The following is a 22,662-nucleotide window of genomic DNA, read 5'->3' on the forward strand; positions in this document are numbered from 1 at the left end:
TAGTCAATCGGAAAATCATTTGGATTGTCTCTCCAGCGTGGAATCACATTTTTTTTTTTACCCTTAAAATCTGATTTCCATCTTGCATTTTTTTTATTTAAAACTTTTTTTTTTAAATTGTTATCGCAATCACTAATTACAACAGAACTGTTCATCTCACGTGGCTGTTTCTGACCATTGTGCTTCAAGAGCAGAGATTTTCTGCAGCAGGGCCAGCATAACAAAGGCCTTTATTAGACTCAGCCGGTAGCCATCCCTGAGAGAAGACATGAGGGTACTCCCCCAGCCAGCCAGAGTGAGTCCTTGGGGATTTTTTTCCCCGCAGTGTGATTGGACTAGTTGGATGAACCAGGGAGATAAAGTTTATTAAAGTGACAGAAGGCCGGTTAAACTGACACACAATTTATCACTAGGTGAGGTTTACATTGAATGTGATCCAAATATCTATCTATCTATCTATCTATCTATCTATCTATCTATCTATCTATCTATCTATCTATCTATCTATCTATCTATCTATCTATCTATCTATCTATCTATCTATCTATCTATCTATCTATCTATCTATCTATTTTAACAAACCAGTGAGCCAGTGTCATCATGCAGCAATGGACATTGTCAAGCAGTGGTGTGAAACCTAAGGCTCGTGGGCCATGTGCGGACCATTTGAATGAGCTCTCACTCTCCCTCTTTTTCATGTCAATTTCTCCAAGCAACCCTCAAACTTTTCTCCATGGTAACATATTCTCAAAGTGTGGTACCGATAGCATTTGTGCTGGGGTCAGCTGTCATTTGTGAGGCGCAAATGATGTTTGTTTTTTTATATTGTTCATGTAACGTGTACTGTAGCATGAAATGTTCTCTTCTCTTCCGAAACATTTCTTGACTTTAACCATGGTTTGCCTACTGGGGGTTGAATACTGTAGCTCAATAAATTTTGGTGCTGGGTGTCACATGTAGAGTACATTTTCATCAGGATACACATTTTTGCGAAATTTGGCGAGTTTTCAGAATGTTGAAATCCCTCCCCCCAACTCCCAAACTCATAAATATTTGTAACCCATAATAATAAAACTGTTTGAACAATGCATCATGTTTTTCCATGAATTTCGTATTATATGTGTGTGTGTGTGTTGGAATGTTTTAGTCGTAAAGTGAGTCCCTTGTTGTGATGTGAGGGAACTATTGTGAGCAGTGTATCAGTTTGCTGGTGTCGTGTTGTAGGAGGGGGTAACGCGAGACGCTGCGTGTGGGCGCTCTGAACTGTCCTGAATAACCGGAGCTCCGGGAGCCAAGTTGGTTAGTGTGCAGCATGTTTAGATGTGAACTGCATTTGAATCTTGTGTGGCAGTGCTGATGTGATGGTTAAGCGTGTTGACCATTAATGTCATGCACAACCTGTCCAACTCAATTGACTCTAACACTGACTGCTATTTTCCCTCCAATTTGCTCCACCATATGTATGATTTATTTTGGGGCAAGGGTACTAATCGTTACAAGCACCCGTCACAAAGTGAATTTGAGCAACTGAGCTCCCAAAACCTGATCTGCGACTTCAGCTCAGGTAGCATTGAAACATTTTCGATGTCAGCAAGGAAATGTAGCAGTGATGGCAAAGAAGAAAAGTGTGATGATAATAGAACCACAAATTGAAACTATTGTGACATGTGGTAGCCTTCAAACTCACAAATGGTAAGGTCTTGCGGCATTGTGGTGGATTTTTTCCCTCATGGTTATCATGTCTGCCTCACCGTTCTGAGGTTTCGAGCCAATTTATGGATAGAGAGGTTGTGTTTTGTCACCGATTCACTTTGAGAGTTTATCCCGGGCATGAGGATTTCGGCAAATATGGTAACCGATCTTTCGGTTCTGTTGATTTTTGTCCTGGGAAACGGTGGGAAACGATTTTTCGGTTCCCATTGATAATGCTCATGGGAACCGGTTTTTACATGTACTTCAAAATAAAGCCTTAGCAGGCATGAGCATTTTGTTTTTTACGCTTAGCAACCGACATGTTTGACTAGCGTTTGAGTGACCCGGATATGAATAACTCGACTTTGCGCATGCGTAGCGCAGAAGGGGAAACCGGTGCTGTTTGTAAACCACACTGACAAAACTGGGCGTTTTAATCATTAAAAATAAAGGGGTTCATGTAGGTTCGTTTTATACAGATTGTTGTATTTCGTTGAGAACTTGTTTTACACTCCACACATGGGCGAATTTTATTAAAAGTAAGCCCAGAGATCTGGGAAACGGGCTTTCGGTTCCGTGTTTTCTCAGGCTGGGTAACGACACGGTAACGGAACGATCGTTTCCGTGAAATGAAAGTGGGTAATACCCTGTGGCTTTGTTCCAGTTTATACCTTTTGTTCAACTGTTAATTTGAGTTTGACACCCCTGCTCTAGGAGTACTCGAGAAAACCGCTGCCTTCACACAGTTCAGTTTATTTAACTTTTAAGTTCAATATGTTTGCATTTAAGTGGCACGGTGCCTCAGCTGGTAAAAAACAGTCTGGTCTCACAGTTCAATCCAGGACCCACCTGTGTGGAGTTCGCATGTTCTCCCCGTGCCTGCGTGGGTTTCCTCCGGGCACTCCGGTTTCCTCCCACATTCCAAAATCATGCAAAATTAATTGGACACTCCAAATTGCTCCTAGGTGTGATTGGGAGTGCGGCTCTTTGACTCAAGGTGCCCTGCGATTGGCTGGCAACCAGTTCCTGAACTGTACCCTGCCCCTTGACAGCTGGGATAGGCTCCAGCACTCCCCGCGACCCTCGTGAGGATAAGCGGCGAAGAAAATTGATGGGTGTATATATTTGCATTTAATGCTTCATAATTCCATGATTTTAAGCATTTTTTTTAAAGTACAATTGATGCAGGATAACTTCTAATTTGTTCTCATCACAAAAGAGTATTCCTTAAGAAATGATTTGTCACTTTGTTTTAACAGCTCCAAATCCAGAACTTTGGACCCGACAATTAAACATTGACTTCCTTGTGACTTGAATTTATGTCACACTTCCTATTCCTCTATTCTGGGTGAACAGAAGTGAAAGTTGAGGATTTTTGAAATAATCCTGAGACAACCTTGCCCACTTTTTATTTCTCCCACACACAGATGGTCCAATCATTTGGGTCTTATGTAATTACAATTTTACTTTTGACAAGTCCAAGATGCTCTTCCAAATAGAGAGGTGGATCGACATTTGATTTTATTTTATGACCGCTAAGCTCCCGAGATAGCCTACAACGCTTTCTCGACATCTTGTCCCTCTGCAACGCGGCTCTGACCCCTCTGTAACCTCGCTGCTGCTTCTTCCAGGTTTGCGCTGTCTCCTTATCAGGTCAAAGAGCTCTGGGGAAGCAGACCCGGTTTGACCATTTTCATTCTTCCTTGCTGGCCTGTATCACTGAGAATTTTTTTTTACAACAGGACACTCAGAATCGAAGGAACTGTACCTTGTGGTTGAAAACAGTGGACAGTTATTTTTCATACTGCTCTGGATTTAACAGAAAATATAGACTGAATACGACAGGTTCTTGCCAAAAGATAGTCTAATGTCCCTTTAAAGTGAAAAGGAATATCTTTTAAATTTGACACACCACGGACAATAGTGTTGTTAACAACCCTGTCAAATTGCAATGATAAAAAGAAAAAATTGCCAAGTGTAGGTATTTTATGTAACTTATACGAGATGTGTACAAAGTGCACACTCACAGCTGACAATGCTCTAAATTGCCACTGGCTGCCTGAATCTCTGGTTCACACGATAAGTGTCAAGTCAGACTTTTGTCTGTGCTCGATCCCGGCATTTCTCTTCACAGGTTTTGAGAAAGACATGACTCGTGCTGCGTGACAGAATTTATTTTCCTTCCACTTCAGAATTAGGTTTCAAGCATTTGGCTAACATTGCTGATTTACTTTGGCAAAATTGTCGATAAGCACTGCAGAAAGCTTTCATGATCCCGAGCTACGATACCGTAAAAGTGATAAAAAAAAAAAAAAACAGCTTTAAATGCCGTGTGAACCATTTGGCAAAAATGTACTCACTCTAAACTTTGTCAAGTAGCTTCCTGCAAAATATCATCCTATGGGCCTCAATTGACATTTGCGCACCGAGTTTGAGGCCCCTGCTTTAAGGAGATAAGGATACGCTTCTAGGGAAGGCCCTTGTAGTGAAAGTCACATATTCCCAAAGATTGTCACTTTAGGTTTCAGTTTAAGATTTTTTAAAGGAAAAAACATGCTTAGTTTTGATTGAGAGAGGCAAAGATGTAGTAATTTGCAGCATGCTAAAAAAGCAATATCAGATAGAATATTTTACATGACTGTGTCGGTTGACAAAATGATTTGAATGGTTTGATTTTCATCAAGGTGTGTAGTGTTAAACGACACACAATGTCATTTACTTGACCTCTGTTTTCCACTAAAAGCACTCATCCAGTGAGTCTGTGTGTTTAGCAGCCAGCAGACTGTTTGCTTTCTCTTCTGATAACTGTTTAACAAGCTATTGCAGGTCAGGTCACTTATTCATTGTGAGGAACACCAATGCCCTCTCGCTGAGTATCTCCCTCACAATTGACTTTTGGTGCTGGAGACATTCATGCCACCATTCTTAACACTTATGTTTTAAATTCAGGTTTGAAGGTAATGAGCGAGTCTGATTTGCAGAAGTCTGGTTGTAGAAATGACCAGAGTGGCTGTGGACTGGAGTGGCGATGTAGAGGAGGTCTGACAAATCTGGAGGAGCGATGTTGTCAATGGCATTGAAGCTATAGAGAAGGAGTTTGAATTAAATCCTCTGTTTGATTCGGAGCCAGTGGAGCTTTTGGAAGATCGCACAAATGTGTTGGAAAGAGCGGGTTTTGGTGATGACGTGCAGGAGAATTCTAATCAGTTAAAGCTTATGGAGGGACTTCTGAGGGAGGCCAAACAAGAGAAAGTCGCAGTGCTCAGTACGAGATATGACAAGACTGTGGACCAGGATAGAGGGAGGATGCGGGGTGAGGGAGTGGCAGAGTCGGTTGATGTGGCGCAGATGGAAGTAAGCACACAGGTTTATGTTATTGCTTTGCAGATTGAATGACAGTGTGCTGTTGAGGATAACACACATACTGTTAGCCCGAAGGGAAGGGGAAACACAGGAGTGACCTACGGGGATGGAAAAACTGTTAACTTTGGATAATGTAGATTTGGAGCCAATTCGGAGAATTACCGTTTTGTCACTGATTATTTTCATGAAGCTAGAGATGACGCAGGAGTTACTACCTAAGAAGGAGGAGGTAAGGGAAGAGGATACAAGTGAGACGTTGGGTTTGAAAGAGAGGTGAGCCGGTTTGTCAGTTGTTAAACCATTGTAATAGAATCCATCCATCCATTTTCTGAGCCGCTCATCCTCACAGGGTTGTGGGGGTGCTGGAGACAATCCCAGCTGTCATCACGCAAGAGGCGGCGTACACCCTCAACTGGTTGCCAGCTAATTGCAGGGCACATAGAGACAGACAACAGTCGCACTCACGATCACACCTAGAGTGTCCATTTAATGCATGTTTTAGGGATGTAGGAGGGAACCGGAGTACCCGGAGAAAACCCACGCAGGGACAGGGAGAACATGCCAACTCCATGCTGGGGATGCCAGAATTTGAACCAAAATCCTTAGAACTGTGAGGCCAATGCTTTAACCAATTCCAACACCGCGATGCCTGAAATAGAATACCGTACTTAATTTACGGATAGGGAGGAGGTAGATGATGGAGAACTGAGGCCCTCAGGACAGAGCCCAGGGCAAGGGACACCTGTGGTGACTGGGGAGGGGACAGAGGAAAAAGACTTAAGTTGCTTTTAAAACATGACAGAATGATACCAAAGGAGAGAGAAGAATAAATAATTGCAGAAATGAGGCGAAGCAGTGAGGAGAAGAATAATTTTACCAACACTGTGGGGAGGTAGTCGAGGTGACAGGTGGAGGGTTTTGGTTTGGGTATGAATGAGATCAGAAATCACGCTACAATCGCTGATTATGAAAGCGGACAGAAAGACTGACAGATGAAGAGGGTTCAGGATTGGAGCGGGGCAAAGCATTAGAAGAAAGGTGTTGGTAAAAGGATTTTTTTTTTTCATGAAACAACAGCATTGATGAGTTACAAGCATGTACTTGTGTGGCGGTAGAGAATTGGGTGTCTGAAAAATTGTTTGTGAGTGCTCTCATGATTAAACAGATTTACTAACTGTCTCCACTTTGCTTTTTGTGTTTTCTATTCAATACAAAGCATGTATTTACAATTAGTGACATAAAAAATTTTGAATATTCAAATTTTTTTAAGGTGCCGGGCACAAATGATATTCGCTCTAGTAACTGCTCAAATGTGAACAGGAAATAGAATGCCGGCAATTATGTTAAGCTGTCGTAAGTGGTTGGTGATGCACCATTTTTTCCCCATTTAATTGCACTGTTGAGCTATTGAGGGTATTTGCAATAATTAAACGGCAAACACCTGACACGTACTTGATTTGGAAATGACAGCTGGTGGCATGAAGCTGGTGGATGAAGTGGACAGTGTGACATGTGTCAGCATGGGGGGGACAGATGCTTCTCCCTTTGTGTCTGCATTTATCAGCTCACTGTCTCATATGTGAATATGTGGGGCCATTTGGGCTGGGTGTAAGATCCCCATAGCAATGTATTAGCATGACAAAGACAGGGGAATAAGTGGTCAACCAGCATTCTTTAATGAGGTCAAACAATCATTATGAATATTGATCTTATGATATAATCATTCTTATGCATCGTTTGGATGTGTGGGTTTATCATATCTTTTTCTATTTTTTTGTCCACTCTCCCCCGAAAGAGAAACATCTCTTGATCCATTTTCCATATTGAACTGTGTACGTTTGGACATGGGGTGGTCCCCCTGTTTCGGATTGCTTCACTCTGTCTTGAATGTCCACCCCCACCAAAACCTTCACTCGGGGGCATCCTCAATCTGCTTCCTGTCGGGGTCGTGACAGATGACGTGCATCAGCAAGTGTGCCACGGTGAAACGTTATTATTTTCAAGCTGCCTCGTTTGGCCGGGAGAGAGAACTGAGTGGATTCCCTTGAGGTTTGAGAGCCCCCGATGACAGATGAGAAGGCTCCTCATGTTTCATGCACTTATAGAAAGAGGAGGAAGACTCTATACTTTTCCTCATGGTCTGAACATGACAGTATACACACTCCATTTACCTATTCAAACGGTACTATTTACGTATTCAAATTGTATAAACACATATAAATACTGTTTTTTTTTGGATGTCTAGCTAAATTAATATCAAACAACCACACACTGGGTGGCACGGTGGATCAAGTGGTAAAGCGTTGGCCTCACAGTTCAGAGGTACAGGGTTCAATCCCAGACCCGGCTGTGTGGAGTTTGCATGTTCTCCCCGTGCCTGCGTTGGTTTCCTCCGGGCACTCCGGTTTCCTCCCACATCCCAAAAACATGTAACATTAATTGGATACTCTAAATTGCCCCTCAGTGTGATTGTGAGTGCGGCTGTTTGTCTCTATGTGCACTGCGAATGGCTGGCAACCAGTTCAGAGTGTACCCTGCCTCATGCCCCTTGACAGCTGGGATAGGCTCCAGCCCTCCCTACAACTCTTGTGAGGATAAGCAGCAAAAAAAAATGGATGGATAACCTTACTCTAAATGTCGACTGCGTAGTTCAGTTTTAATCCAAAGTTAAAATTCTCAACAGTCACAGAAGTGTAAAACTGTTCCATGAAACACAAATTTGTTTATAATTAGTGGGACACCTCCACAATAGCAGGAAAAAAATAGCTGCTACTTGAAAGTAGCTCTGGATCGTCACACAGCCGAGCTGATCAAATCATGGACCAAGGAATTTGGGATTGAAGGAGGTTATTATGTCATTTACCCCCACTGTTGCATAACAACTGAGCAGAGGTGCGGAACAGCTCACTCAAAGACACATTTTCAGAAATATGCATAACTAAAGATGTACTCGAACACCAGAGACCCAATAATTTGTACACAATCCATTACAAAAGTCAGTTTTGTGCCGCATTGAATAATTGATACAATGACGCACTGACGTCCTGCTGTTTTGGATTCATTTGGCTTCATCGTACATTAAGATTAAGCTGTGATTATTGTAAAAGCTGCTCCCCCACAAGCCTGCTTAAAACAGACCGTAGAGGGGAGAAAAATGTCCCCTGTCACTTGCTTGTGTATCACCGAGACGGCGCTATGAAAACAAACAGCTATTTGGAAACATGATTGTATGATTAAGCAGAGGGCCACATGGGGGGGTCTGTGCTCCGGAGAGGGCTCAGAGCGGCTAATAGGCAGCAGACCGTCTTTGGTTATCAAACACGAAAAGAAAGCGCTAAAGAGGATTTTAAAGGATATTCAAATTTTTTTCATTGGGAAAACGTGTGGTAACTGAACACTTTCATGGGTGAAAGTGTCCGTGTTAATACTCCTTCCTTCCCCTGTAACACTCGTCTGGGAAAGTTTTGAAACACCAATAGGGAAATACAGTGGTTATTGCATTTAGTGTGGGTGTTACAATACTATAGAAATGAATATTGTGGACCACGACATATTTCTGATTTGGCACCCATCGAGCCACCCAGACTTAGATTTTATTTATTTATTTGTTTTTTACCATTGTCCATTTTTCCTTGAAAATCCATCAGTAGTATATCCCCACTTATTTTGGAATTTTCAGGAGTTAACCCCCCCCCCCCCACACACACACACATTTTCCCCCCCGATGCTGCTATAATAGATAACTATTTGTGGATTTTCGCTCTTCGTAGTTGGGCCCTGTCCATTCCCTTCTGATTGAGCTTGTACATGTGCTTATACAGGCACACAAATGCACACCTACACACAGTGCACTTATTGCAAGTCTTTGGATGAAAGCAGTTGACCACTGACCTCTTCAAGCAGACATCTTGTTTTAGCAGGCTCCAGACGCTAATAACTCACCCGCAGACTCTGCGGCCTTTTAGATCTATTGTGTGCGTGTGTGCTGTGCATGCGTGTGCGTGTGTGTGTGTGTGTGTGTGTGTGTGTGTATGTATGAGGGGGAATAGCACATCACAGCAGGGCAGACAGGCGACAGGTGGGTAATGAAAGGTGAGCGGGAGGAAGTAAAGTGGTGGCGCAACCAGAGGGATGACATAAACGGGAATGTGCTGAATGTGAGATGTGGAAAATCAACCTCAATCAAGACATGTAGACCTTACAACTGTTGCTCTCTGTTAGCTGTCCCTGTCAATCATAATATGTAAGCGTACATTATGTTCACTGTGTGCCAGTACAGCTAGATATTGTTACTAGTACTATCAGGTATTTTTTGTTACAGTTACACTATATTATTCTCCTTTTCAGAGGTTGTTCTACATCCTTCTCTCGTCATGAGCGCTTGGGTGGTGAACAGGAAGGGGGAACCGCAGTACCGCCGCCACTTTCTGACCAGCAACAGCGTCTCTCAAGGTAAAACTTGCAGCTAGCGCAAAATATTGCATTTAGTCAAAACTACTTGTACTCTCTATTTATAATTGTAATCTTTACCCCAGCAAAATATTGCTCCTAATCATGGTGTTTTCCTGTTTAAAAGACAGGTATTAATAAGAGATCATGTCATAAGGTACTTTGCTTATCAAATTAGACCACCAGCCAATGTGTGCTTGAATGCGGCCCCCAAAAAAAATCATCAAGCATCAAGTTAACAGAATACTCTAATTTGTCCGTAGGAAAAATGTGAGAACTAACTCAAGGAAAAACTACTGTATACAATTAGAAAAGTGCCTCCCCACTATGACAAAGTTTGCCATATTTTCAGTCCGTATTTGGTGAAGGTTTCTGGGAATGGGCTTTTTTCATTGTTAAGATTTTAAGTAAATCCTACTGAAAACCCGACTCAGATCTCATGAGCTCATGTTGAACCACTACACAGAGCATGTCATGCAACCAACAGTAGAGGGAGACTCCTCTCCATTACAGAATTGCACAAGTCCATTACAGACACATCATAAAAATAAATCAGCACCACTATGAGCTTTCATTCTGAACACTGAAATATAGCAGAAAGATCTGTTACAAATTTGTGATGTCCGCTGTACACAAAAGAACATTCTGTGTGGTGGCGTTATTGAATGAAAAATGAAGCATATAGCTTATTAATAAATAATAGAAAGTGGGTTGCCGTCTAAAATACAAACAATTTCTTATATTGTTTGTATATATTGATGTTGGATGTTTATTTGTTTTCTTGCCAGACACTTTGTCTTTCCTCTTTTTACTTATTAAATGACTCTGACAAAAGAATTGGGGGAGTGGGGGTGTGGGGTTACATTGGTTCATGGAACATAATAAATATGCTGGAAAAGAAGATGGAAGGTAGATGCATGCTGAGTGGGAAGAAGTGTGCAAGGTCGGAGGTAAATCAAAATGGGCAATTAGTGGAAAGCCTGTTGCACACACAGAAGTGGGGGTCACAATGGCGTTCAGGTGTCTTTTTTCCTCTCTTCTGACAGCACTAATCGATTTGGTGATGACCCATGTTAATGACTTTTAGTGTTTGAACACAACTCTGAGAGAGAGAGAGAGAGGAGAGAGAGAGAGAGAATTTGTAGTTGTCTCGCTGCCTGCAATCCTAAATTAAATGGCTTTAATGTGAAACATGCTGCGAATGAGACGAATGTCGAGGGCCCCCAAATGGGGCAACTTTCATCAGGGTAATGTCTTTGGCGTATACACACGTACACACACACACAACCCCAAAGAGCCACGTTGAGAAAGTGTGCAGGGGAGAGACACGACATCACCTAATTGGGTCACTGTTTTAGCGCATTGGTGTTTTCCAATGTACGCACGCATGCGCGCGTGCGCGCACACACATGCATTCACACACAGGCGCTGAGGCTCGTTCAGTCATTCAGTGGGTCCGCGGAACGTGTCAGAAATCGGCTTCCACGCTGAGGGCAGTGAGGAGGGGTTGTGCGTGCGCGCTGCATGTGGATGTGAGCCCACTCTGCACACAGAAGCCAGGTGTCAAGGAGCTTAATTTCGTCATTCTTTTGATTTTATTATTATGGGAGCCAAAAAATGACAAATTTATGATTTGAACCACTACCGGACATGCGGACTAGTTGTGCCTGCTTTTGGTGACGATTGAACGTGACGATGCTGGGCGTCAAAGCGCACGGAGGGAGCCCGTGAGAGAACTCAATGGCGGAACTTGAAGTTTGCAGGAATCTCAGTTTGGAAAGGGGTAAGTTAGAGGCTTACGATGATGATATGTGGTATGAAAGTGAGTCATGCTGCTCCAGATGAGCGTAGACCCTCCAAATGTGCATGCAAAGCGACACAGGCTTGTGTTGTTTTGACTGTGGCTGGGAGTTAGATTACATAACATACAACAATGCAACGTGAACTAATTGGCCAGTGACGAGAAAATATATGTCAAAAATGTCCCTTTGGTGCGTGTCACTAGGGGGCAGGAAAGCCTCAAATTGTCAGCCCATGGAGAGCAATAAATGTGTGTCAGGGATGTTGAAGCTTCATTGCTGCATTTTGGGTGAGAAGCTGTCACATGACATGTTTAATTGCCTTTCAGAACAATAATATAGTTGGGTTTTTTTGGACCTTGTTTTTGCTCTCTGTCTCTTGCAATCATCCTCCAATGCGTAGGAAGTGTCTTTCCCATGGAAAGTGTGTCTCCTCCTCCATGCTGATGCCCCTTGATGATGATGATGATGATGATGAACATCAGCATGTTGCCAGTCTCTCTCTCTCTCGTCTTCCTCTCCATTGCCCCAGGCCAAAGAAAACAGTTAACGGACACCAGGGGAGCGCTCGCATCCTTGCCTCTCATCCCCTTGCCTCTCGGCTCCTCTTTTGAGTGAATTTCCTTCTGTTTTGTCTCCTTCCGGCTTTGTATGGAAACGTGCGCTGAATAATGCAAAGACCAACAGCTGACATTCTAAAATCTGTCAGACTATTTCACGTATACACTGGGAGCTCTCAGCTTTCAACTGAATCCCATTAAGGTTGACAATTTTCCACATTCAAATATCCAAGCTGTGTCCTCTTCTCACTGTATTTTTGATGTACAGCCACAGCAGCCATTGCAATGCGCTTCTTGCTTTACAATCACGGCAGGTTGTTTTTGGTCTGAAAATATACGTGGCGCTTCAAAATTTTGTCTTTTGATAAGACAACCCACAGCTGCAGTTTTTTTCGTTGCAGCGAGGGTCAATCGTCAGGCAACTGTAATTTGATCGCAAGTGCATCTTGCTTTTTCCGAACATTATCAATTGGTCTTATAAGAACCTATCCTCTCTCAGAACTAAAAGACTATGACTTGACTCTGACAAGTGGAGTGATGATTGAATTGTCAGTCTTTGTACACATCCGGGGCAAAAACATCACAAGCACTGCACGTTCACGCAGCCATTGCATTTTCGCCCACTCCGATGATAAGATGATTGTGCATGTCAGTTCCAGCACCCGGGACAGCGATAATTGGTCTCAACACAAATGGTTGTGCGAAGTAGAAGTTGAAGCGGCTTGTCGTGGAATTGGCTTCACTTTCTAGGTGTTTACATCTGGATCCATGGATAGCAGCTTTTGTTTCAACCCACCAATTCTCAGCAAATTAAGCAAATTGTATGGAAATGTAACCAATGCGAGTGTCTTGTTGCATACAATAAATAGCCCAGCTACATTTACAGCACTTAGAGGTAGCGATACAGTATTGTTTTTTTTTTAGCTAGCTAATATTTTGAGCCAAAATTTTCATTTGTATTAAAAGGGGAAAATATCTTTCAGAAAAACTAAAAACAACACTTTATTGAAATCCATTTAAGCAAATGCTGATTTAACATTTATTATTATTTATTATTTATTTTGTTTTGTTTTTAAATCTCAAGCAATAGACATTTTTATTTTTAAATTCTAGCAAAACGTGCAGGCAGATGGCAGGCTCAGCATTGTCATATAAAGTGAAAGGAAAACTCAAATAAAAGAAGTTTTCCACGATTTTAACATAATTGGAATGTTATTCTATCATTCATCAATTACGTCTAAATTCAAGCAGAAAGAAGTGCACGGAGTTCTCTAGGCCAGCAGGAGTGAACAGAAAATATGAATAAATAATTCACTGAAGTTTACTCAGTTTTAAAATGCTCTCTTATTGGTCGTTGGACTAAAAAAAGAAATGTAGTTGTTGATATACATGATCTCAACCTAGCCTATAATGAGATCTGCCCATAATAAGTCCATCACTAGTTCGGGGTGTCACCGAGATGAAATGTGCTGACAGACTCCAAAGCATTGTCTTCCAAATAACGCTCCAGTTTAAAATAGAACATCATCCTTCAAAGCCTCCTAGAATGAAGAGAGATTGCGTTCCAGCTTTACACCTGTTGGAGCTGGAACACTTCATTCATTCCTCAGACCGGAAGCTGGGCAGGCTAAGAACCACTTCTTGTGCCGGTCAGCTGCGCCTGGATGAGCATCCATGCCACTTCGGCGGCTCCTGGAGCTGCGTCAGTATGCTCGACAAGAGCGGCTGCTCTGCCAATGATATCCCGTCTCCATCTGCTCACAGCCATGCGGCTGCACCCCTTAGCTAGGAAGAACGCGCCAGCGTCAACCTGGCAGGGGAAGTCAACATCAATATGTGTGTGTGCGCACACACAGAGAGAAGCAATAATGAAGTCTTCAGTGCCCCTGCTTTGATGTGGAGAACTGAACTCCACCACTCCGGGAGCCCGCCCACCACACCCCACACTCCCCCTGCAGCACGGTCGGTGTACACACATTATCATGCTGCACCAGACACGTGTTTGTTTTTATTCTACGGCCTCCCCAAGGGAGACCTGACAACTCATTTGTAGCACAGGCGACGTAAGCACCGCCTCGAGCACTTGCTAATTAGCAGAGGAGAGAGACTGTGAGATAAGTGCGTTTGTGTGTTTTAGGGAATCATTTCGCAATGTTTCTCAAACTTTCATAATGCTACTGGAATACTCCAGAGATTTTTCTACTGTACATACTGTAACTTAGAAGATGGTACCTTTAATTTGAAACTTCCAACTTTGCATGTGAGGGGTTGGAACATGTGACTAAGAGGTATATATTGTATTGAAGAAAAAATGTCTGAGGTTCAGTTTCAGATTTGGGTTTTGGTTTGTGAAGACTACTTTTACAGAAGTAGCCAAAGCTGGGTAGTAGCGCTACATTTACTGCATTACATTTGCTTAAAAGCATTTTGCAGGAAAAGTGTTTCAGATATTGGATGGATGAATACTTGTCAGAGTAGTTAAATAGTTTTGTATGGAAGAAATGGTACTTTAACTTGTTACATTTTGCTTAGAACTGTTCTATCCATCAGAATGTGTTCCCCGCCCCAAAATGCAGGTCTAAAGTCGATAGAGCATACTATACATCAGGAAGGAAAATTATTTATTTATTCCATCCATTTTCTTAGCTGCTTAGAGGGAGTGCAGGAGCCAAGTATTAATTTATTTTTTTTTAAATAAAAAAAGTTGTATTAACATATACTGCTACCTACGGGTTAATACCTGATATGAAGTGTTACAAATTGCAATATGGTAAATGGTTTCGCCTGATGTGCTAGTGACGCAACAATATCATACATGTGTCTTTCTGGATGGATGGAAAGGAATTCCCTCTTTTGGGGTTGTATTTTGAGGGTGCGCATTATACACAAGAATGTATTATACATGGGGAATTAGTGTTTTATATAAAAACTGTTGAAGATTTTCTTCTGTAACAGGTGGGTCTGGAATGTAAACCCCTGTGATGAAAGGGGCTTCACTGAGAATTAAAACCTCGAGTCGAGGAATGAATGAAGTCAAACCTTCGAGTGACAAGTCGTTGGGTTTGTCCGTCTTCTCGCCGCCTTTAATTCACCCCGCACAAGGCCTCGGGGCTTCCACGACTGCACTTTATGTCTTCATTAAGGAGTCAATCCCGCATTGCCATCGTGGGATGGAATGTAGAAATATGCTGTTTGCTTGTTTTGGATAGCGATTGGGTCTGGATTTGCTGCACATTCATGTCACACCTGCGATTCGGACATTTGTTCTCGCCCCCCATCATCATTCACACAGCTGTGAACCACCACATTTTATGGAAATAAGGCACAGGCTTAACTCTTATTAACGGAGAGGTATTGAAGTTACTTTCATCATCAGGCTACTAGTTCTGGTATTCTACTATCACTGCCGACCAGACTTTTTACAATGTGTTTAAAGTAAAGCATGTAAGAATTTTCCCTACTCAGTAACACTATTATTCACTCACTGACTGCAAAGTACCTTGGAGCTTTTTTTGCTAGCCAAAATAGCAGCACCCATTGAAGCAATTAAACAGTCTCAGAATCGTGACTAAATGACACTGAATTTTCTGAACTCCAGTTTCTCAAAACCCAGTTGGGAAAGCTTACAGTAATTACAGGCCAAAACCTTTTATCTCTAATATATATATTTTTTTACAAGTCACTACTATCTGTCATATAATTACACAATGTAAAAAAACTAACTTGAGAACAAATCTCTAAATTCTAATAGTAATTATCCGAGAAGTGTCGGCTCTTCCCTCACTCTGCGGGAGCCCTGCGCCATTATGTCCGCTTATTGATTGCAAGTCTGGATGTTTTTTAGACAACCGTGAAAAAAAATCATTGTACCATCTCATTTTGAGTAGCCCCGTTTTGTTCACTGAGTTGTGTCATCCAGAAAGGTAAGTGCATGCAAATTCTTTTCCTTAAACTGTTTAGTTAGCTCATCATTTTATTGAGTGGCTCCAAGTCTGTTGAAAAAGCATTTAGCAAGATGAAGTACATTTGTAACGCAGTCGTTTGCTTTTGTGACGTATAAAGAATCTTTTTGTCTAACGGGGGTGTCAGCGTGGGCGCGGATATTTATGCGGACAGCTGGATTCAGTCGTGTATTCTCCGATTTTAATCATTCATTCAGTTATTCATTTTCTGTTCGGCTTTTGCTCCCCAGGGTCAAAGTGTAATAAATTAGTGATTAACGTGATATTGGATGCGGTGTTTATTAACTCAAGTAAGAGTGTGCCTGAAAAGTTGTCCATTCATCCATCCATGTTCTTACCCGCTTATCCTCACGAGGGTCACGGGAAGTGCTGGAGCCTATCCCAGCTGTCATCGGGCAGGAGGCGGGGTACACCCTGAACTGGTTGTTAGCCAATCGCAGGGCACATAAAGGCAAACAGTCGCACTCTCAATCACACCTAATCATAATCAGTCACACCTATTTAGAGTGTCCAATTAATGTCGGATGGATGAAGGTTCTCGCTTGGAGTGAGCAGGTTGAATAGGATTAGAAATGAGCTCATTAGAGGGACAGCCAAATTTGGATGTTTTGGAGACAGGGCGAAAGAGAGCAGACTTTGATGCTTTGGACATGTTCAGAGGTGAGAGAGTGAGTATATTGGTAGAAGGGTGCTAAAGATGGACCTGCCAGGCAAAAGAGCGAGAGGAAGACCAAAGAAAAGGTTGATAGATGTTGTGAGGGAGGACATGAGGACAGTGGGTGTTAAGAGAAGAAGATGCATGAGATAGTTTTAGATGGAAAAAAGATGACACGCTGTGGCAACCCCTAACGGGACAAGCCGAAAGGAAAAGAAGAAGAATTAATGTTGCATGTTTTTGGAATGTGGGAGGAAACCGGAGTGCCCGGAGAAAACCCACGCAGGGAACGTACAAACTCCAGCCAGGCGGGGCCCGGATCGAACGCTGGACCTCAGAACGGTGAGGCCAGCACTTTACAGCTGCTCCACCGTGCCGCCCTGAAAAGTAGTGATTTTGGAAACATGAGGATTCTGCACGATTATGTGCCTTGGCTCACTAAAGGTTGGGGAAACGCTGAACTGCAAAGCCCAACACTTGGTGTTTCCTAGTGTTTATTACAGTGACATAATGCCCAGAGAGCATGACGGCAATTGAAAGCATTTGAGTGCGTAACGGACAGATGGATGGCCTCACATATCCCACATGTCACATGCTTAATGCCGGTGCATTATCATTGCTGTGATGTCACACAGGGGCCGTCGTCTCCCCCACCCCAGACGCATCCCACCGACTGACCCTCCGTGTGCAGCGGATAGCAGGAGACTCGTCCACGTACGCATCTGCCTCATTTTCTCAGCATCTGCTCAACAATAGCAGTTTCATACACTAAATGTGTGCATCAGTCAACGATGTAGGAGGATGGAGAGTAGAGTCGATGACCAGGAGGAAGATGTGTGTGTGTGTGTGTGTGTGTGTGTGCGTGTGTGAGATTTCCGGGATGAAGAAGATGCTGACACACATCAGAGGGCGAGGATGAGCAACGGGTGCTCTTCAGCCGCTGCGAGGATTTTCCTGTGAAGTGTCCATCAAGTGCCAAAGGCGGCGCAACTGACTGCTTGGACTACTTTTTTTTTTTTTTTTTTTGGGTGCTTGTTGTTGCAAACTTTCTTCTATTTCCTGGAGTGGAACCAAAATGGAGGAAATCTATTTTTCACTCTTTGGTCCCAGTGCACACAAAGCGCCAGCTACTTTAATTTGCGGATCTGCAGAGAAATCGGCAGCGCTAGCTGTAGCGACTCTCCTGGCGCGAAGCGTTGAGCACATTGGCGGCACCCTGGAAGCGCCCCCGAAGTGCAAAATAACACTGATAGGTGAGCCTGTGTGTTTGTATGCTGAAATTTCATCATCTTCTTCTTTTTGATCTTAGAGTTCATGTGCCAACGAGTCATCTTTGCAACGGATCTGTGTACAATATACTGTACATGATTGCTGCAATCATTGGTCTAAACATTAGGCACACATGCAGAAGTATTTTAATATGCATTTCCAACTTTGACACAGCTTACCTGTGTAATTTACATTAAAACCCATTTCAAATGTCTTATTGAGGTACATAAGAAGGCTAATACTGTATATTAGAATATTGGGAGCGTTTGACTGATACATGAAAACATTTGTGAAATCAATAAATAAAATAAATAAATCAATAAAATATGATAAAATGAAAATAGCAATAACAACTCAAAAATAGATTAAATCATTGGGATAAAATTAATGACATAATTCAAATATATAGGAATAAATGAGATAATAAAAAGAGAATAAAAATAGGGGAAAAATAAAAATGAGATTAAATAGTAAAATAATTGGCAGAGATAAAAAAAAATAAAACAAAAAAATATGAAAAAGCAATAGGTAAATACCTAAAAATAAAATCATAAAACAAAAGATAGATATACAAAATAAAAGAGGTAGAATAGATAGTTTAGAACAATCAAAAAATAAATGAGATAAAATAATCTAAAATTAAGTTAGAATGATATGAAGATCACATCAAATAAGAAACAACATATATAAATGGTAAAAATACATTTTTAACATGTTATAAGAAAACATTTGAAGCAACCATGGCAGGGAATCTTGTTGGTTAACATACATTGAAAATAAATGAATAAATGAAAAGAAAAAATAAACAATTAGTTTAAAAATCTTAATTCGTATGTACAATATTTTTTATATCTCACAACAATCAGCGCGAGTCCTCCAATCAAATAGGGCAAGAAATGAATTTAGGCAACAAGGAACTTGTGGTAAAAGTAGTTAGGCAACATGTTTCTGAGGCTGTCAGTGATTTTTAGAACAAATTCCAAGTGTTGTTATATCACAATTTATGTCTTTTGCATTGGATTGCATCACACAGTCCAAGTGGATAAAACAACTCAGGCAGCAGGTTGTTATGCGCTGCTACTTTTGTTGCTGTCTAGTGAACTCCGGCCTGATGACTTATGCCGTTCGTGGACGACCATGTTGCATATTGATCACACCTTTGGTGTGCTGCTTCCGCCACTGCTATTTAACGCGGCAAAGAAATAAGCAGGCGCTCATGTTTATGCATTGCCGGTATCCTGGCGACGGCCGCGTGGATCTCACTTCGCGCACTCTTTGATCCTGCGTGAGTTGAGGGGATGCTCATTACTCGCGCTGTCTGGGTTGCCGTGGATTCTACCATCTGTCATGCACTCATTTTTAAGCGTTACTTTGCCCGTCAATTGAAGTGTATGAGTAGTTTGATAACAATAAGCGAACAATACGGAAGGGCCAAACTTTGACAGTGTCCATCCATCCATTTTCTTAGCCTCGTATCCTCACAAGGGTTGTTGGAATGCTGGAGCCTATCCCAGCTGTCAAGGGGCGGGGAAGCAGGGTACATCCTTACCTGGTCGCCAGCCAATCGCAGGGCACATAGAGACAGGCAACAGTCGCATGCACTCACAATCACACTTAGGGGCAATTTTGAGTCTCCAATTAATCCAAGTTTTGGGGATGTAGGAGGAAACCTGAGTGCCCGGAGAAAACCCAAGCGGCACGGGGAGAACATGCAAACTCCACACAGGCGGGGCCGGGATCGAACCCTGGAACTCAGAACTGCGAGGCCAACGCTCAACAGCTGCGTCACCGTGCCGCCCACTTTGACAATGGTATATTAAATTTTGGTTTTAGGAGGCTTCATGTCACGTTACAAAAAATACACATTGGAACCGTCATCATGTGAGATTTCAGCATAGTAAGCAACTAAAATATTTACTGACAAGTGTGTTTTGCTATGTCTTTGACTTTTCTTCGTATTTTTTCAGGATTTTAAAATGTGATCATAACTCTAAACGCTGAATTGCTATTTAATGTGACATATGAACAGCTTGGCTGAGAAATACAATTAACTGTAATATATTAAGACTAAGGCAGCACGGTGGCTCAGCTGGTAAAGTCTTGGCCTCACACTTCTGAGGTCCCGGGTTCATTCCTGGACCCACCTGTGTGGAGTTTGCATATTCTCCCTTTGCCTGTGTGGGTTTCCTCCGGGCACTCCGGTTTTCTTCCACATTCCAAAAAAAACAAAACATGCAACTTTAATTGGAGACTCTAAATTGCCCCTAGGTGTGATTGTGAGTGCGACTGTTGTCTGTCTCAATGTGCCCTGCGATTGGCTGGCAACCAGTTCAGGGTGTACCCCGCCTCCTACCCGTTGACAGCTGGGATAGGCTCCAGCACTCCCCCCGACCCTCGTGAAGATAAGCGGTGAAGAAAATGAATGGATGGATATTAAGACTAGCCGAAGCTAGCAAGGTCTACCGCTTTTCTGATTCACCACCATCTTATTTTCTTCCACTTGGACCCACGCAGACGTATCCTGATCGCGTTGCAGAGCGTTATTTTCTAGCGTCAGCAACAGAAGGGAAGTCGAAAGTCCCATGTGCCCTCTTTTTGGTCCAAATCCGTTATACACCGAATGTTTATCCACATTTAGAAGATGAGTGATTCTGATGTTAAGCTATCCGATTCCATTTAAGCTGCCATGTCACGTATCCCATTTGTGCCATCTGAATTGTGTCACTTGGACCATGCTTCGTAAATAAATCCCAAGTATTGCAAAACGCTATAGAAAAATGTGCAGGTTTAATCAGTTACTGCTCGTTGAACAGAAGTCAACTAAGATGAAGTCTCTTACCTTTTCGTTTGAATTTTTTTTTACAATTTTACAAATCGAAAGCCCCTTTGTGAAGTTTTAAATGACTGCATAAAAGGTGTCTGTCCTGATCCGAAATGATGAAAGGTGTGGGTGTTAATGTAACACGGTCGAGTGGGTGTTCTCTGTGTCCTGACTTGATCTTCATTGTGTGCACCAGCGAGAGGAATAAAATAGCTTTGTTCAATCACATCACTGCCGTCGTCCTCTCTATTAAAATATGTTTGAATTTGCTGCTTCAAAGCTTTCATGTGCCATCTACTCTTTAGGGCCTGCAGCTTACATTTGTGCTGACCTGGAAAGTAAATAGGAGGAAGAGGAAAAAAAACCCTCCTACTAAGATGAAAAAAAAATCTATTTTGTCCCACTTTATCCAATTCAAAATATTTTCAGAGAAATTTCAGTTTTAAATATGATAGACAGAAAATAGATTTTTCCGAACACAATTTTGGAAAGTGGGATTGATGAGCTGAATTTTAGCTCGATTGCTGATGCACAAATCATTTGCTTGATCCTGATGAGGACTAAAATGGCTCTCAGAAGATTAAGAAGCACCCCTGAGGAAGAGCAATATGCCAGATAAGCTTCTAAAAGGTACACAGAACTTCAAAGATTGAACCGCCGTCATTTATGATTCATATGAGCGACGTGTCTGCGTATCGACAGGATATGGCGAGAACGGAGCTTTGGTGCGGTCAACACAACGTGACTGTAGAGATGATTGTGGACTTCAGGAGGCATCCTTCACCACAGCTGCCCCTGATGCTGTCCAATTGTCTTGTGTCAACTGTCCTTCAACCTTCAAGTTCTTGGGAATTACAGTCTTAGAGGACCTGAAGTGGGAGACGAACAACTCCATCCTCAAAAAAGCCCAGCAAAGGATGTACCTCTTGCGGTTTCTGAGGAAACACGGCCCGTCACAAGAGCTGCTGAGACAGTTCTACACAGCGGTCATCCAATCAGTACTGTGTACCTCCATCACAATCTGGTTTGGGTCCGCCACAAAAAAGGACAAACTTTGACTGCAACGGACAATCAGAACTGTGGAACAGATTGTTGGCACCATGCTACCCACTATTGAGGACTTGCGCGCAACACGAACTAGGTCCAGAGCAGCCAGGATCCTTTCGGATCCTCCATATCTTAGCCACCAACTCTTTCAGCTCCTTCCGTCGGGAAAGTGCTATAGATCAATGAAAGTCAAAACTAGCTGGCATTCGAATACTCTTTTCCCTCAGGCAATTAAGTCATCAAATTCTTGATCAGCGAACCTACTATTTTCTGCCTTGAGCCATGTTAGGACACTCAGTCATATCCTGCTGCTCCAATAAGTATTAGTGTTAGTAATATATTTTGTAGACTATCGCACGATTCGTCACTTTAAACTGCTCCCTTTGTACAATGGTCATTGCACTGGTCTATAACAGGAACCGCGAATGGATAAAGGCACTCTGTACAAGTTTAACACAATGTTGGACGTTAATACACTTATCTCTTACTTATTCTAAATGAAGATTTTACATCTTGCACGACTCTTATAATGAATAGTTCCTATAATCACAAATGTCTTGTTCTTTGTTGTGTATTCTGAACGTCGTACCAGGGCATCACCGACTGCCGGATAAAAATTTCTTGTGTGTTTTTCCACACTTGCCCAATAAATCAGATTCTGATACTTGAGCCGAGTGACTATCTTAACGATTAACAACACACATTTTTTTTTTTTTTTTTTTGGTGCTTATTTTCCTGTTTTGTTGTAATTCTCCCTCATAAATGTAACACAGTATGTTTAGTAACTTTTGGAACACATTAGAACTTATTGTGACATAGGAAAGTAGTATGCATGACTCTCTCCTGGTTCCGGAGTTGTTCCTGTTCCACTCCAGTCCTTGGTGGCGGTACAGCACTTTACTATCTGTTTAGAAAGTAAAAGAAAGCGAGGTCCATCCACTGATCTTAAAAAAAAAAAAAAAAAAAAAAAAAAAAAGACTGGATAGTGCATACACATTGAGTGGTATGTCGATTGGTTGAAGCCAATTGGGCGCCATCTTGGTAC

The 22,662-nt window shown here is 42.2% G+C and overlaps 1 protein-coding gene across 1 annotated transcript in view; it reads left to right on the forward strand.

Annotated features, from left to right (window-relative positions):
• plch1 (phospholipase C, eta 1) overlaps positions 1 to 22,662 on the forward strand; it is a 73,017-nt gene that overhangs the window by 3,232 nt on the left and 47,123 nt on the right. Inside the window, exon 3 of the mRNA XM_061827356.1 lies at positions 9,403 to 9,507. Coding sequence (XP_061683340.1) covers positions 9,429 to 9,507 — 79 coding nt within the window. The 5' untranslated portion in view covers positions 9,403 to 9,428. The remainder of the gene's footprint in view (positions 1 to 9,402; positions 9,508 to 22,662) is intronic.

Source organism: Syngnathoides biaculeatus, chromosome 8 (assembly GCF_019802595.1).
Source record: "Syngnathoides biaculeatus isolate LvHL_M chromosome 8, ASM1980259v1, whole genome shotgun sequence".
Lineage (NCBI taxonomy): Eukaryota > Metazoa > Chordata > Actinopteri > Syngnathiformes > Syngnathidae > Syngnathoides > Syngnathoides biaculeatus.